The sequence below is a fragment of the Brienomyrus brachyistius genome, chromosome 2, assembly GCF_023856365.1.
Source record: "Brienomyrus brachyistius isolate T26 chromosome 2, BBRACH_0.4, whole genome shotgun sequence".
NCBI lineage: Eukaryota > Metazoa > Chordata > Actinopteri > Osteoglossiformes > Mormyridae > Brienomyrus > Brienomyrus brachyistius.
In genome coordinates, this window is record NC_064534.1 from 16,005,431 (window position 1) to 16,022,784 (window position 17,354).

At 44.3% G+C, this 17,354-nt stretch overlaps 1 protein-coding gene across 12 annotated transcripts; it reads right to left on the reverse strand.

The window, feature by feature from the left end:
• Positions 1-282: 282 nt before the first annotated feature.
• ddhd2 (DDHD domain containing 2) lies at positions 283-17,000 on the reverse strand. 12 transcript variants are annotated; one of them, XM_048990292.1, is made up of 21 exons: positions 16,664-16,998; positions 15,775-15,888; positions 15,019-15,646; positions 13,040-13,232; positions 12,136-12,329; positions 11,823-11,912; positions 10,325-10,445; positions 9,919-10,008; positions 9,587-9,728; positions 8,577-8,785; positions 8,268-8,335; positions 7,855-7,977; positions 7,665-7,760; positions 7,280-7,438; positions 7,096-7,122; positions 6,128-6,283; positions 4,284-4,386; positions 4,017-4,181; positions 3,571-3,666; positions 2,084-2,258; positions 283-1,896 (listed from the first exon to the last, which is right to left on the reverse strand). In XM_048990292.1, exons 3-21 carry the CDS (start codon positions 15,160-15,162, stop codon positions 1,815-1,817), a joined length of 2,433 nt encoding a protein of 810 aa, XP_048846249.1. In that variant the 5' UTR covers positions 15,163-15,646; positions 15,775-15,888; positions 16,664-16,998; the 3' UTR covers positions 283-1,814. The 12 variants fall into 12 exon arrangements, with proteins under 12 accessions (XP_048846249.1, XP_048846232.1, XP_048846258.1 ...); XM_048990275.1 differs by lacking the exon at positions 16,664-16,998 and having other exon boundaries at positions 15,019-15,253; positions 15,524-15,646; positions 15,775-16,657; XM_048990301.1 differs by lacking the exon at positions 15,775-15,888 and having other exon boundaries at positions 15,019-15,253.
• Between the last annotated feature and the right edge of the window lie 354 nt (positions 17,001-17,354).

The following is a 17,354-nucleotide window of genomic DNA, read 5'->3' on the forward strand; positions in this document are numbered from 1 at the left end:
GTCTAATAAACAAGACTGGTAACGTAACTGGCTAATTTAAATACTCTGCTATTATTCTACTTAATCGTGGTATGTAGATGGATGTACAGTTTTGATACAATCGGAGCATTACATTGTAGGACGTAATATGATCCCTCACTGACTATGCAAAAGTATCAGTAAATACAAATGTGTAATCTACACTTGACACACCCCAAAGAAATGTAGATAACATAATGTACTTTGATGTCGTTATTTATCATTATCAGCAGATTAATTTACGAACACCAGAAAAGACAGACATGCTATGGTTACGTTTATTATGGCATACACAATACGTAAACATACTGTTTGATACATAAATACAAAATAATTTTCTTGTTTCCAAATCAAAACGAAGTTGAAATAGAGAGGCAGTTACACTGTGGAGTCACTTTGTGCTTCTTATATGGAAAATCTTACACTTAATTGTTTGATCCCAACCATTACAGGAACTCATTTATTTTGGTAGCTTCAGAGCAAGCAGTTTGGGAATTAAAATGATTTGCTAAAATCTGTATGAAATTTTTTTAAGGCTTCAAGGACTTGGTCATACCTTAATTAAGAGGCAAAAAAACTTGTTTTTGACAGGATACGACTGGGAAATTTATTATAGTACAATGTGATAGTCATCAGATTACACCTATCCTGGAAATAATTATATCACAGACAAACGTAAACCGAGCATATGACAGTGGGAGTTTCATACTTACAGAGACCAAACATCAATGCAAAGCAAAGGCTGGCCTTTTCTCTGAGACAGGCTTCTGTAACACATACACTGAATGGAGTCGAACAGGACACACCGGTCCGTGTTAAAATGTTCCAGCTGAATAGCAGTTTATGACCGGACTCCATAGTCACAGCACCAGATCAGATCAATACAAAATTACGCATAATCAGACCCCAAGAGTTATGCTAGTTACTAGATGCCCTGCTCAGGGTGAGTCTTATTCTGTAACAGCGAGAGCGAGACCAAACGGTAAACAAAAAAGGGTTTTCTTTGTGCTTCTGAAGGGCTACTCGGAGAAATGGTTCACACGATTAGCCAAAAATCCTTCATCACCCAGCCAAAGGGGCATAGCAGCAAGTTCTTGTCCTCAAATGGCAATACAGCGGTAGATATAGAGGGAACTGCTGCCTTTCCTCTCTGGATAATGTAAAAGAGACAGGTAGCAGACACAGCAGTCACTTTTACAAACACCCTTCATTAGCATTCACTTTATTTTATGTTAAGCATAAGCTTACTTCCATAAACACAAAGAAAACCATTTTTAGTGGCATAAGATATTTCTGTGCGTTTGAATGCAGGACAAAAGGATCGAGTGGAACAGAGCTGCATTTTTTTTCTGGGTTAATGGAGCAGCGAAATTTGTCAGTCTTTGCAGGAGTGATGGAGGCGAGTCACAATGGCAGTTAGCATGCTCCAGCTCCAGGATGTGCAAAATTAGCATCCTATACAACATAAACATCAATAAAAATAATTTAACGTTAAATTAAAAAAAGATACGTTTGCAGGCAGGTTATAAACTTACAAGCAGACATTCCCTTTTAACAGTCTGATGGTCCAACAACAGAATGATCATAGAAGATTCCACAACCCAATGTGTCAATGGTGTGAATCCCATTAATAATTTCCACTGATCTGAGGAACAGATGTCTGCTGGATTCCAGATCTTCAGCTTCAAAAGTCAAGCAGCCGTTGCCAGACAGGCTCGGTGCGAGCATTTACTTCGGCAAAAATGTACAGCCAGTTCCTCGAGAACGCAGCTAAGTCCAAGGTGTCTCCATCCATACTACGACTGAGGCTGTTCCAAAACGACTCCCAGTTTTTCATAGATCTCCTTCAACACCAGCAAAGCAGTGTCTTCAGATTCCCTGCAAAAGAAGTCATACAGGGTTTTTGTGGCTGACTTGACACATTCGGGACAGCAAAACCAAAGTTTGTCCTTCCTTGAGATTCCTGATGTTTTATTTATATGCTTTGAATCTGGCTTGTTAATGAGCATGTAGAATTCAACGTTAGTGACATCAGGACTTCTTACAACATTCTTCACTGACTCACCAGTAGCACAGGTGGCTCTGGATGGCAAACAGGTACTCATTAAAGCTCTCTATCGGTTTCTCCTGCAGCACATAATCGATGCGTCGGCCGCCATTTAACATCCCGATTTTGATGTTCTGCTCCTCGGTTTGCCTCTCTGCAGCTGAAGTCGTTTCTACTTCCTCCACCTTTGGGCCTGGAGGAGTGGAAGCAGAAGCAGCCAAATTAAACCAAAAAACAACAAAAGGAGTTGAATTTTTGGGGAATGACAGAGCTGTATGTTTTTTTCTGCAAACATTTATTCTGATTTGTTGATACAGGCATGATCCTTGTTTCAAACTTCATCTAGTAAAAACCACATTGTTAGAGGATGGACCAGCAATAAGGCTTTGTCACAACATTTGTGTTTTCATATATCTAAAGAACTACAATCTCATGAAAACAGCCTTGCAGCCAGTCACCACCAATCCCAACTGGACAAGTCTTCAAGGCGACAAACACAGATCCCCAATCCACTGTAGAGCGGTCTGACGAACCGAATGCTTTAAACTCATATACATGCAATAAAAGTCAACCAAATGGCATCAAGAGAACACTTTATATGAGTGTCAGCATGCAAGCAGCAAAGAGTGGACTGTAGACACAGAGCAAAAGCAGACTGGCAGAATCCTAGCAGGAGAATGCAGAGATCATGCCTGCTCCTGTAACAAGGGAGCATAAACAGAGACACAATAGCTCAGGTGTCTTTTCCCCCCAACCAAGTAATTAAAGAAGACCTGCTCAATGCCTCTTCCAAATGACAGATGGCAGCATGCAATGATGCCACAAATGGTACTGAGAATTCCCATTGGTGATTGACCAATTAATGTTACACATTTGTGTGCTACAACAAAATAAACCTGTTTTTTTGGAGTGTGGAATATAATGCTTCAATATTTACATTTTACATACAGAAGACAAAAATAGGAGCCCTCCCTTATGGGTGGCTCTTATATCTGCACAATATAAGAAGTCACAAGGTGCTTGAGGGAAATGACCCCCCCTGCCCCAGGAAACTTAAAGGGTTTCTCAGGAACAGGCTGTAAGGTCTGTATGTGAGAATGGGTTTCACATACACCAATAATGTAGGCTTCAGACCGGAAGGACAGGAGGAAGCGGGGGGGCGTGAAAAGCCAAGAGACCAAAAAAAGCTGACAGAAAGTCGGAGGGAACTACACTTTATTTAAGGTTGAGCCAGCACGTCTCACCCAAAAGCAGAAGTAATCTTCTGATACAAAATGTCATTTCTGATGGCCCTCGAATTTGACAGCATATTGGAAAATATATATTTGTGCCAGTTAGACTTAAAAGAACATTTACGGCAGGAGTTTTCTGTGCCAATCATTATCACAAATCCCACCCTTTGTGAAAAATAAATTTAGATTTTCTTAAATAAAGCATCTTCCGTAGCCAGATGAGAGACAGCGGGAATAAAAATCCAACACATTGCGACGAGTTACCTGGCTTACCTTGGAAGTAACTTAAATTAATCACTTTAGGCCACTCCATAATTTTTTTCCAAAAGTCTGTCTTACAGTCTGTCCTTCTGACAGTGCCTTTTCCGGCTGAGCAAAGAGGGGAAAGTCAGCCACAACGGAGCCCAAGGCACCGCAGGCGTAGAGAGGAGAGACGAATTAGGAAGAGGCTGACAGGATCAGCCATATACAGGCCTGCCATAGCGCCATATCAAGGGCACTTGTTCCAAGGGCTTTTTTTAGTTAACCAAGACAACTTTAATTGGCTGATGACCCCATTCTACAAAAGGATAAAAATCCTCCAAAGACTAAAACGTACCCTTGGTGAAATGAAAACAGCAATAGGGTATTAAATGAATATGGCCTCCTTTTAATTGCTCTGCTGAATTATTCTCTCAGATACTGAAAAGGAAAAAAAAAATTGCAAATTGATCCTTTACCTTCCATCTCCTGTACGGACAGCCCTGACGCGTTGCTCTCTCCCTCGCCCACAGGGGGCAGCGCAGCAATGGGTAGCCGTGAGAAGGACTGCCAGGCGGTGCGTAGGGAGCCCAGCACGTTGTTCTTGAGGTCGGTGCTCATACGCGTGAGACTCTCCTTCAGCTCTGAAGACGAAATCAATCAGTGATGGTCAATAAGAAGCAACAGCAAATCACCATACTCCATGGCAACTAAGACCGAAGACGAAACCAAAAGCATGAGCTCACCAAGGTGCATTCTCTTCCTGCCCTTGTGGTGGGGGATCAGCATGGGCTCGATCTCCATGTCAGGCACAATCATGGGTTCGATCCTGTAGGCAACTGGGTCAAACTGCAAGCAGGAAAGTGGATGCAATGCAAAGACAGATTAGATTATGTTGAACTTTATCATGACTGTGCAAAATACACAGAGTCAGTCAACGAAATATCTGATCCAAAAGTGCATAGTATAAATATGCTAGAAGCAGCTGTACTTTTTGTGTTTGTTGGCAGTGGTGGCTTGATGGTTAGGGAAGCGCACTTGTAATTCAAAGATTGCAGGTTTGAATCCCCAACCAGCAAGGCACCACTCAGGTACCCTGAGCAAGGTACCACCCCCAAGCTCTGCTCCCCGGGCGCTGAATTAGCTGCCCCCTGCTATGTAACATATGGGTTAAATGCAGAAGACGCATTTCATTGTTGTGTGCTGTGGTGTGTCAACAATGACCACTGATCACTAAATTCTTTCTTTCTTGTGTGTGTGTGTGTGTGTGTGTGTGTGTGTGCGCATGTGTGTGTATATATATATATATACGGGTCGAATCTCCAGATGCGAATCTCCTATTCCACCACATCCCATAGGTGCTCTATTGGATTGAGATCTGGTGACTGTGGAGGCCATTCGAGTACAGCAAAGTCATTGTCATGTTCAAGAAACCAATGTAAGATAATATGTGCTTTGTGACGCAGCATGTTGTCCTGCAGGAAGTAGCCATTAGAAGCTGGGAACACGGTGCCCATAAAGGGATGGATATGGCCAGCAACAATACTCAGGAAGGCTGGGGCATCTCAATTACAGCCAGGAAAAAATTAAGAGGCCACAGCACAATTTTGTGTTTCATTTTACGGGTTTATGCGTCTGTGAATAATATATATTTTTCTGCAAACTGCAGCGTGGTTCTTCTCTGTTTCTCATTAATGAAGGGCTTCTTTCTTACTTTATGGAACCTCCTGCTTCTAGGAGCCTGATACTAGCTGTCCTAGCAGTGCACTTTACAACTGAACTTAATGTTTCCCATTCCTTTTGAAGGTCACTTGATGTCATCCTACAATCATGAGAAACTGTCAGATGAGCTAATGGCCATCTCTGGCATTAGAATGTCGCTTCTACCCTTTACCTGGCTGGTTTTTGGTCATTCCCACTGTCAATGTGTTGTGCATGCAGAGATGCTCTTCGGCATACCTTGGTTGTAACAAGTGGTTATTTGAGTTACTGTTGCCTATCATTTTGAACCAGTCTGGCCAGTCTACTATGACCTCTGCTATCAACAAGGCATTTTTACCCAGTGAACCACCTCTCACTGGATGTTTTTTCAGCTCACTGTCTGTAAACCCTAGAAATAGTTGTGTGTGAAAATCCCAGATCATCAGCAGTTTGAAATACTCACACCAGCCCGTCCAGCACCAACAACCATGCCACGTTCAAAGTCACGCTGCAAATCGCCTTTGTTTCCCATTCTGGTGTTTGATGTAACATTAACTGAGGTTCAGGACTTATATCTGCATGATATTATACATTGTGCTGCATTTATGATTGGCTGATTTGATATTTGCTTCAGCAAGCAGTTGAACAGGTGTATCTAATAAAGCGGCCAGTTAATGTGTGTGTGTGTGGGGGGGGGGGTCTACTGTACGTAGACAGATCGATAGATCAATAGATAATGAACATCAACATAGTGGTCGGTCGGTCACTCACCTCACCTCACCCACTCACTCACCCACTCACCCACTCACTCACCCACTCACTCACTCACCCACTCACTCACCCACTCACTCACTCACAGCCATATAGAGAGGCAGGGTGCAAAAACTACCGGGTGATAGATGTTGAAGAAGCTCTTGCAGGTTGGAAAGCTGTAGCTGGGATCGATGCGCTTGAGACCTCGCACCGTGAGGAACATTCCAATGGGGGAACCGAAAGCGAAGAAGGTCTGAGGGTGGAAGGCCAGCTGGGGGTAGCTGATGGACACCTGTGAGGGAATTCATGTAAAAATGAGAATGCGGCATATAGAATGAGGAACGAAACACCAGGGCAGTGATGGAGGAGAAGCAGCAGTTCCAAACATCTCATCTGTCGGCTGTACAACAGAAAACGTAATTTTCAGCAAGATTGCCAAGAACCCTCTTTGCTTTAAGAACTGTGATCCAAAAAAATGTATTTTAAAAAGAAATTATTCGACCGAAAGTTCTCTTAAATCATTAAAACGCACACATCCAAATTTTTACGATTCACACAAGTAGGAAATTAAAAACACTTGAGATTAACGAACCATCTGCCATTCAGGTGCACAAATCAGCAGCATTCACCACAACAAACAGTGTTGGTGCACAACAGACCTGGGCCAGTGTGCTTTGAATGGCACAAATACACACACACAAACACTGTCCACCTGCCCCCCACCCCCCCAGCACCATGAAGGGGATGGAGGACAATGACTGGACAATGGACGGGAGGCCCGGTGACAGTCTGTGAGGCCCAAGTGACACGCCACATGGACTGGGAGCCAGAAGTGGGCCCAAATAATATTTGTTTTTCTGGATACTTCAGTTTGCTTCACTTTGGCTGCTTGTTCTCCAGTGAGACCATGGATTAGTCCCCAAATCCGAACCCCATTCATCTGGCTTCCCAGGTATGATCAAACAAAAGGGAAATACCATTTAAACTCATGTATGATTGGAGCAGTGATGTCACAGACAAAACGTGGTCAGATTTCACTTCATACGAGGTGGACAGGACAGGATGGAGGAGCTCCCTTTCCTGGAACCCCGCAGTTGCACCAACCTGCCCGGTGGCAATGCCCAGATTCGGCTATCCAGGAAGGCGGATGGGAAGGGTGAGGGGGTAAAACAGGAGGGCCTAAATTAGGTTTCCCTGCCCCAGAAACTTCAAAATAATAACTGCCAGTGCAAAAAGACCTGAGCGGAAACGCTCTGAGGAGGGAGGGGTGTGGGGGTGATATGGTTACCTGTCCAATTCCCACATCAAAGTATTCATAGTCTACTGCACTGGTGGTGGACACAGGCCGCAGGAAGGGGTGCTCAAGGGGAGCTGGGGATGAGGCCTGTTCTCCCTCTGTGGAAGACTGCTGTCCAGAAGCCAGCAATGGACTTCTTGCCTTTAGATCCTGAAGGATAGAAGGAGGGTCACGGTGCAATTACAACAACAAATCACAGCACAGACTCTTTGTAAGGCGACTGTTTGTTCCTCTTTGGATACAGGAGCTAAAAGGCATTATAGAAATGATAAGCAGGAACTACAAATGAATGAAAACACCTGTGGTCTCAATGTGCTAAAGAGCCACAGATGTACAGTAACTCATACATAACTTTCTTATTGCAAAATCAGCTTACCTGTAATATCCATCTCCTGCTCATGAAGTTGAGAATCTTCTTACGTGGCCCTAGCGGTATTCCCAGATCCTTCAGATCACTCTCTGAGCATAAAGCCTAATTGACCCGGAAAAATGGCAATTACGAAATTTCTACTTGTGTATACCCAATCTGCAACCATCCATTAGAGATGGGCAAGTCAAACGCCTACCAAAGATTCCAGGTCCAGCTGTTCAGCTTTAAAGACTGCAATAAGTTCCTCTAAGCCCATCCTCTTCAGAGCCTCCTCAAGACTCCTGTAGTCGTGTGGGGGCCCATCAGTATCGGCTTTCCCCTAGCAGAGTAAGGAAAGACAGCCCTTGTGTTCAGCAGCATTGTTTAACTGTTTGACACGCCCAGAAGTAGACGTATAGTCTATCTGCAAACATAGATGCTGTTGTACTCTTTTCTCAAGAGTCTTGCAAGAGTATAGCTGATGTTCCAGCTAGTGGAACATGCACATGTACTGTCATTATTGGACTATTTCTTGAGAATCCAAAGAAAACGTTTTTGCAGGCTATTCTAACTAAGAACCTGACCATTCGCCTAAATCTTGCATGCTTAAGTCATGGCTTCCATACCTACCCTTAGCCCATTGCTTTCTCCTGGACCTGTTCTTTGATTGGTCATGAGGTCAAATAGGATGAGGGACCCTGAAATACAATGACCATGCAAAGAACAAGTCTTGAAGATGCCGGAACCTAAAAATGCACCAAGATGTCTTTCTTCACATTGACAAATCATAATATGTAAAACCACATTATCATAATCATTATGTGTAAAACCACAACAGATAAGGGTGTTGTCTGGTGTGAAAAAACACTTCTTCAAATGAGAATATCTGTGAATCATAAATATGAAATGTCAGATGAGTATGAGGCGAGGCAGACTGACCCAGGCTGTGTCCCGCCACTGACACAGTGCCGGCGAACTGCGGGTGCCTCTGCAAGAACAGGAGGTACAGGCAGTTGATCTCGGACGCGACTGTGTCTACGATGGTCTGGCAGTAGGTGGGGCTGTTGTAGAAGAAGAGGTCCAGGAGGGTGTCGTTGGTGAAGTGGCGCAGGCGGCTGATGCTGGGAAGCGTTATCCTCTGGATGTCCCTGGATCGAGGAGCAGACCGTAAGGACCCTGGCCACCCCAGTCACAAACTCCTCACCCCCTTGCGTCTGAGAGGCGACTGACATTCATGAACAGCTAGTTTCCCCCAGTCATTCACAGCTCTAACAACCACATTTCCCATGACTGGCATATCGATGGCACCTTCATATTATTGCACCATTACTGCACTTTATCAGTCATTTTATCATGACTACTTTGTCTAGTCATTCTACAGTTTTTGGACTGTTTGGTCTGTTCTGTACTGTTTTGTACTGCCTTAAGTCTGTAACTGACTTAGACTGAATGAACAAGCATCCCAATGTTCCTGCTGCACATGGCCAATAAAGACCTTGAATTTAGCACCCTGCCATCACTGGGATACCAACTGCGAATTAAAGCCTTCCAGTCTCCTACTGCCTCAACATGGATTTGTGTCTTTATATATGTTAGTAATCACCAGGGCTATGGAAAGACTTTTTGAGGGGCAGGTGCTCAATGGTTAAAGAAGGAAAAGCAGACCAGAGCACAGGCTCCACCCCCCACCCCCTCGCACGTGCCTGGTAATGACTGGTAATCCCAGCCTTGTACACTGTGCTGCCTGGGATAGATTTAAGATCCCCTTGCAACCCTGCACAGAATAAGCAGTCAGGAGACGGATGGATGGATGGGCTTGATATTATGTGAATAATGGCAATGTACGTAACAGTAATACTGCTGATCTTATTTTGCTTATTATTTTTTAAAACACCCAGTCACACATATGAATTAAGTGAAGATTTAGGTTTGGTGCGAATCGTCCGTACTCATCCACCCCCGTGGCGTCCCCGTGCAGTGCGCTGTGCCAGTTCACTGGGAGGAATTCCACTCTGCCGATTGCCTGCTCTTCCTGGGCCTTCCTGAAGTGTGTGTTGAGAAGGCTTAGGGAAGCACTGCGGAAGTCATTCACTGCCGGAGGGAAGAGGCGGAAATCAGAGGAGACCCGTACAAGCCACAGCAGTCCAACATGGCAATTTGCTGTACACAAAATCTTGGCCTGGATGTGTGCTTCCGGTACCTCTGGTGCAATGTCCCTTTTAACTATACATAATATAGACATCTTGACAGACAATGATCGGGGTGGAGGGTGCATACGCACCACACTGGATGATGCTTCGGAACCGCAGGTCGCATGCAGGACCAATACCATGCACCATGAACACCAGGTGGTCCACTTTCTCCGGCTCCCCTGAAATTCAAACCATCACACACAGTAACCATCCAACTAGCCCACTTATCACCCCCAGGAATTAATGTCAGCATTTCTGTCTCTCGCCAACACAATGCAGATATGGAAATCCGATTCACTCAAGTGTCCTGTTCAAAATCTAAAAACTCATTGGTGTTACAGATTCAAACTGGCAGCTTGTGAATGTACATTCATCTACTGGTCTTAGTACAAGGTCATTCAAAAGATCCACATCCCACCCATCTCCCAACATCATACTGATTAGAGAAATCCCACAGGGTCATATGTACAATCACAGGCAGGACGAGGAGCTCACCATCTGGGATCTCTACAGAGATGTTCTCCAAGCCCCTCTTGACAGTGCGGGGCCGTGTCTGCTCCGAGGGGGAAGAAACCCACTCATCCTGTTGTGTGATGGGCTGGTACTGCATAATAAGCTGGAGACAGCCACAGAACAGGAAGGTCAATGACTGGAACTTCAGTCCAGTCAGTTTGGCGATTTCCTGTCTGTGCAAAACCATTATCAGTCTTAGGGTAGAATATATAACAGCTGTGTGCAGTTGTGACTCTCAGAGCCGTATGAAAAGAACCTGGTTTAGGAATAATCTGACTGTCCTTAATCATGCATCAAACACATTCTCTCTAAGTCTGGAGTAAAATCCAGCTGATTACAGCAAAATGTGCTGAGCAGAGAATGGCTTCTGATTTCAAAGCAGCTTGTGAGCCAGTGTTTCCATCTTGTGCGACTGCCACTCTCGGCTATACTGTGCTCTGCTTGCTGTCCAAGGCCTCAGGCTCCCTCCCAAAGGCTTAAATATCTTCTGCTCACACAGTGTTATTATGCTGCCATCTCACTTAACAATAATGTTATCATAACTACTTATCGACACATTAAAAGCCCTTTTAATTATACTTCTCTTCTCTAGCTGAGGCCTCCATATGTCATTAACACAACATCAGCTGCACCCAGGAAAGTGGCTTGCAAAGATGGCCTGGACAAAGGAGCCAGTTGTTGGAAAGCAGACCCCCCCCCAGTCTCTGCTGCAGGGTCACATGACCACGGCCTCCTACTACAGCTGCCATTTTCCACAATCAAGCGCAATTTATTCTCCAAAATGGCATTTCTCATTTTTACTCTTTTGGACACTATTCCATTTACTTTTTTGAAGGAGTCAGAGAACAAATTTCCAGTTTCTCAATATTGGCAAGCAAATATTTCCCAAATTTTTAACTTTATCGTCCATACTAGAGCTCTTCAAAACTGGCCATCAATTTCAAATCCAAGCCGTATTTTCAGTCCTACCTGGTAGTCAGTTTAATAGCTACTGATTCTGATTGGCCCCACAGGTACGGGTGAAGGAAGGCTGGAAAACCAGGAGCTCTTGAGGGCCGCGATTTGAATAGCCCTGCTCTATTCCAGCAGCAACTGAACTGCACATTCTGCAGAGGCTGTAGTATGTACTGTAATTCACTTAGGCAGCCTGGTCTTTTATGGAGTTGGGCGTTAGAACATGGTGGGGTGCCTCTAACCAGTGTGGCTGGTTCATCTAAAAGTTGTTCTTCATTTTATGTGCGGCAGTTAATAAAGTTCCCCTTTGGGATCTACATTCCCAGTGCAGGTCAGGCTTTCACCCAAACTCCTGCACCTTACAGCGTAACAAGTCGCATGCTCTGTGAAGTCAGAGCGATTCCTTGACAGACAGGAGCTGGTAATAAAGAGCTAACCGTGGTTTCTTGTAGGAATCAGAGCAGCCAGGTCGAGCTCAGAAGGTCCAGAAGGAGCCCAAGCGCGCTCTTGCCGGTGGAAATCTTACCTTAGGGTTGTGCAGGATGACCATTTCCCCAGTGGGAAAATCCAGCTTCCTCTTCCACTCATCCAAAGTGACGGCAATCATGTAGGCATCCTGTGAAGAAAGAAGAGACGTGACATGGAGTTTGAAAGTAAACACCATGAGAGGAAATTCCTTTGAATAAATACATTCATGAAAAGCTGAATACAAAAACAGGAACATCATCTGTAAAAAAAAACATCCACAAAATACCCGCAGGCTACAAAAGTAAATGGACTCCGAACTGGCAGTGGGCTTGACACCCTCCCCCAGGCCTCCCCAGGTGGCAAGGCCTCACCTCCAGCCTCTTGCTGAAGTCCTCGGGGTACGGCAGGAAGCGGCTGTCCTTGTCACCTTTGTAGAACCACGTGCAGCGACGCACCTCGGTGGGCGCCTGCTCCCAGTACACGGCATAGCGCCGCCTCTCCCTCAGCCTGACGTCATAGCGCTCGCCTTCCGTGGGAACCACCACCTCCTCCTCACCCTGGCCACCTGGGCAATCACCACCCATGACAAAGCCTCGGTCACATGACTTTCCCTCGCCCAATAGACGGGAAATGTGTCAATCTGAAAACATACACGCTTGTCAGATAATCACCAGCTGTTGTCTGTTGCTGTGTATATTACTAAGTTGCCCAAGAGTTCACCTTAAACCAAGGTTGCAAATAAAGGACACTAATTGTATAAAGCAGAGTCTTTGCTTTTGCTTTTATTTTTTGAAAATCCAGTACTGGAATCCAGGAAATACATGCAATTTATGTCTTTCGATATTTTTAATTTAGACTGTGGAATAAAATTATATCATATGGTTCATATTCAAAATGTTCCTGTCTTCCAAAATTTTAACAGAATACACATGCTCCCTATATACATACAGACTCAAGTGAAGCTTGTTAACAACGTGCGCCAAAGCCGGAGGAGGAATAAAAGCTGAAAAATTCATAATCATATTGATTACCTGGTCCACTGAGCTTAGCTATAGGCTCAGCATTGGTGTGAAAAGGCAATAAAGTTTCTCATTAGCTATGTGTATAATAGAAAAAAATCCCAGTGAAATCCCAGTTTGTCCAGGAGGTCCCTCGGGCCAATATTGACCTAATTAGTAATGACACCTTGTGGTCATGGCACAAATCAAACCAATAAGAGTCACCAGGCACACCAGCCACAGACTCCACAGAGGCAGGCGGCCTGACGTGACTCACTCAGCAGGTAGGCCTGCTCCAGCTTCTGGGAGTCCTCCCTGCTGAAGGGCATCCAGGAGTCTTTGGTGTCAGCCCTCCGGCAGTAGAACCAGTGCGGCTGCACAGGTTCACAGAGCGGAGGAACAGCCTCCATGTCGATCATTTCAAAGGAGCTGGTCGATGACGGGGACGTCTCATCTGCGGTGACTGTCACCTGAAAGGGGAAAACACCAACAACCAATCAGAAGAGGACAAGGTGAGCACGTACGGAGGGACCATTAGGACAGAGAAAGTTGGAGAAGAGACAAAAGACAACTAGCTTCATGTTCAAGCTCGTTCAGTGAATATAAACCTCTATAAAAAATAGTTAAAATTGTAGGTAATGCAATATGATCTCACTGTAACAAATGTTCATTCTTCACCATTTGAATCTGAGCAACTAATCGCAATACATAATTCAACACAACACAGACTAACGCACGCTTTATGGAAATGGGTAACACTGCTTAATACGATGAGGGCCAAAATTATTTAATTATACTGCTCCGCATTACAAATATGCCACAGCAGATCAGTTCTAGGTCATGATACAAATATACAAATTAAAACTAAGACATTACTTTTAGTTAAAAAATAACAAAATTCTTGCTTGACAGCACCTCAGTTTAACATAGCAAATAATAAAGCAGATTCTACATGAAATCCTATTCAGCATATACACACACACATGCACACAGGCGTGCACACACACACACACACACACACACACACACTACTACTCTAATCCAACCTTCTAACAGCAGTAATCAAGTTTGTAATGTTTCCACTCCAATCAAAAGCAAATACTGAGTAATTACACCCAACTTTAGAGAACCTGATTTTATCCAGGAACCACAAACACCCCAATAATCAGCTCAAATAAATGAACAGAAAGAGAACAGGTAAGATTTCCCACTCACAGCATGCAGCAGAGGTACATTCCCTGGCACCCTCAGAGCCACCTGGCAGGACAAGGCGCAGGACAAGGCGCAGGACAAGGCTTACCTTCCCCTCAGCACGCACTGCACTAGGTATCCAAACACAAGCCCCTCCTTAGGTTTCAAGGCTTCGCTTTAATAATTCAATACAGCCCAAATAGCTGAACTCTGCAGTCTCCAGCGACAGCGAGGAAACAACAAAACAAGACAGGGAAGAGGAGTGCCAGGGCACTACAAAGCACCGCCTTATTCCAGCAGCAACAATGTGGGACTTCTTTGGCCCGTCTGTGACAAAGGCGATTCCTATGCATGTGGGGATGCCTCTGCAAATGGGGTGCTGCGACCCAAGGCTAGGTGACCATGTGGCTCTCCCTGAAGTGCTGACGCAACCTACATCTGCTTTTTCACACAGTCACACTGAAATCTCAAACACAAAAACCGCCCATCTCATTAGCGAGCCTACTTATCGCTCTACAGGGCCTGGTGCTGATACAGTATGTTTACCAGACATGCCCATGTATGTCTCATTATATAATTACCCGACATTCATACTCTGAGAATAACCCAGAATGTTTTAAGTTTCCAGTTTGTTTGGTTGACTCGTCCTGACTTCTTGTAAATGGAGCGAATTACACAAGGATCTTTGCATTTATTTCCGAAACAGCTTCGATGTCCAAGCACACCTTACACAAAACTGACACTTTCACATGTTAATTAAAAAAATATAAATGCTTGCCAAAGCTACAAACTTCTCCTGAGCATGAAACATCGCCACTTTCATGAGCCTCTCCCTCGCACATCCCGAATCAGGCACGTGACTGTTCCATGGAGGACTTTAACTCTTTACACACAAGACATTATTGCCCATAATATATTTTCTCATGTCACATACAGGCACCAGCTGTCCACTTCTGAAATGTCACATTACACATCATAATCAGTAGACAAATCTAAGACTAATAAAGGAATTATTAGAACTTCAGCACACAGCAAAGAAACAGCGATTGCTAGCTATTAGCTAACCTGGTCAGTGAGAGGACTAGATGAGATGAGGTCATCGGGTTGCTGGAGTGGAGAGGATGGCCCTGGGGGATTAGAGAGGTCCTGCACAGAGATCAGCGGTGCAGATGGGACAGAGCTCCCAGACTCTCCTGAACCCCGTGACATGATGCAGGATTTCTGTGCTCCACAGCTGCACCTCCAAGTATTCAGGATAACGTGGCTCCAGTATCAAAGGGTCTGCTATTCTTCTAAAGATCTGTCAAGATCAATGGTTTCCACACAGGTCTGCATAAACAAGTCTTCAAGCCACCTTTTCAACGCTATCTCGCCTGACTTGGAACAAGGCATAAATATAAGCTACCAGAATGATAAATATATAATGCAATATAAGGTAATACACCAGTAAGATTGATTAGCTTCCGACAATCTACTGATGGAAGCAGTGACACCACGCCCATAAAATCGCGTCGCTCTTCTATGACAGCTCCCAAACCTGCTGTGACCTAAGACATCATGTTATACACACATGTTCCCGGTCTGAGGAGTCCATAACAGGGATGGGTGTGGGTCCCATTGCATATGTTATTCGGATACTCTGGAAAAGGGCCTCCTTATTATTCGTTATTAATCGCCAGCATATTACTCGTGTCTGCAGATAAAAACGAAAATCACAAAATACTTGTTACACTATAATAACGCATCCCAAAAGCCGAGTGAGACGCTCATGACTTCATACGGCTCGACCGCATTAGCTAACCGGCTTAACATGCAACCGACCTGAGTAACGAAACGGAGCCGAGTCCAGGGACCACGGTCCCCGGTTCCCTCACCGCGCAGCTGGGGCAGGGAGTGCACTGCAGACTTACATCGCCGTGAACGGAAAGAATCAACCTGAGCAAATGGCAGGGGTGGCCATCGGTCAGTCTTTGACACAGATGCCGCTTCACTGCCGATCACCTCCCTACCACCGAGCGCCGTGCGGTGACGTCACCCATCAAGCGTTCAGAGGTCACGTGGCCGGGGGGCTGAGCGAAGCACTCAGCGCCCCCTTTAACGTGACTTTGCAAGGATAAAGGACAGCGTTCAGAATAGATAGAGCCCACTACAGCCTTCTAACGTGTTCGTCCCTGCCAGAAAGTATCATGAAAATACCATTGCATTGTGTTGGGTAAACATGTTCATAATAAAACACAATTAAATGTTTTATAAGATGGTTTCATTGTTATAACATTATCTATGAAAAATTCATATAAACGAAATGATCTTTCTCAAAAATTAATTCGTGATTCTAAGTACTGTACGTCTGTTTCTCATGTCACTTTAACATATATTTAACATATATGTTTTTATGGAAAAATTGGTCATAAAAGATTATATTTTATAAAGTGCAATAATAAAACTGTTGAAACAACATGAACGTCACGGGTATAAACAAAACAAGAAGTGAGTACTGTCAATAGTATGACGTCATTTTCATGACAGTAACATAAGATATATGGAAGGCAAACGGCTGCCACCATTTTCAGATTAAAAAATAAACCGAATGATGCCGGTCGCCTCACTGATCCGTTCATTTCATTCACTTAGTGACCGTTCAGTAATGGTGTGACGTTCATGAGCAATTCGTTCGCGGGGAACAAGTCCTATAAAGTAACCATAGACTCACATTCACTTCCCTGCTAAGATTTCGTTCTTTTCGGTTTTCCGCTTGTCCTCAGAAATATACCACGAACGCTACTTCCCTCCTCGATTACGACCAGTGAGCGCCGGTGACGCATACGAGGGCGTGCTGTAAGCGAGCATATGATTGGTTGGAAACAATGCTGCCACTGCATGTATACGCCTACAGTTTAGTGATGGGAATTTCTACTCTTTTAGTGAGCCGGATCATTTGGCTCAGCTCAGAAATACGAGCTGGGTATTTCGACTTCCAAACGGCTCTCAATTTAGCAACATTTATGGCTTTTATAATTCAGCCAAATTTAGCGATGTTTTGACCTATGATTGGTATTTGTGCACGTCTGTCATTTTAATTATATTATGTATTTTTACCATGCAGGTGAATGGGTTCAACTGTGTAAGTTGCTGTGCCCGGTTAGTGAGTGAGTCGACGAAGGAGAGCGTCAGATAGGATACTGAACGAGAGAATCAGACCTCGGCCGTGACTGAAATGCACCATCTAGTGGTGTAGTATGTGGCTTACATGTGCAGTGACAAAGATGCAACAATTTCACGATTTAAAATGATGTAACACCAAGGTTTGTTCATGTTTGGAATCGTTAACCTGCTAGGTTTGTTTTCTTAACAAACATGAGTAGTTATGGTACAATGTTGATATACTTATAATTCAATAAGAA